Below are 300 nucleotides of genomic sequence, written 5' to 3' on the forward strand. Positions count from 1 at the left end.
AGCACCTCATTAGTCATTACCCCACCCGCACAGAAGACGCTCTCTGACAGCTGGGCTCCAGAGAAGGATGACCCCACCAGTCATGGAAAGAGAGTAGGTATTAGTGCTGTAGGGTCCAGTGTGGCGGGCGGGCCTGGCAGGGCCCAGCGCGGCCCATGTGGCCTCCCGTCCGCCTGTCTCCACTCCACTCCCCACCGGTGGCGCTCTCCTCAATCATTAACCCCCCCAACCCCACCCCGCACCCCACCCCAGACCCCCCCCCTCCCTCTCCACCACCATGACGACGAGGCCCGACGGCGG

The 300-nt window shown here is 65.7% G+C and overlaps 1 protein-coding gene across 1 annotated transcript in view; it reads left to right on the plus strand.

Annotated features, from left to right (window-relative positions):
- The first annotated feature begins 259 nt into the window (after window positions 1-259).
- The window catches only part of LOC123146326 (transcription factor TCP21), a 1,813-nt gene continuing 1,772 nt past the window's right edge, over window positions 260-300 (plus strand). The window contains exon 1 of the mRNA XM_044565972.1: window positions 260-294. Within this exon, the coding sequence (XP_044421907.1) occupies window positions 278-294 (17 nt within the window). The 5' untranslated portion in view covers window positions 260-277. The remainder of the gene's footprint in view (window positions 295-300) is intronic.

The sequence above is a fragment of the Triticum aestivum genome, chromosome 6D (genome assembly GCF_018294505.1).
Source record: "Triticum aestivum cultivar Chinese Spring chromosome 6D, IWGSC CS RefSeq v2.1, whole genome shotgun sequence".
NCBI classification, from domain to species: Eukaryota; Viridiplantae; Streptophyta; class Magnoliopsida; order Poales; family Poaceae; genus Triticum; species Triticum aestivum.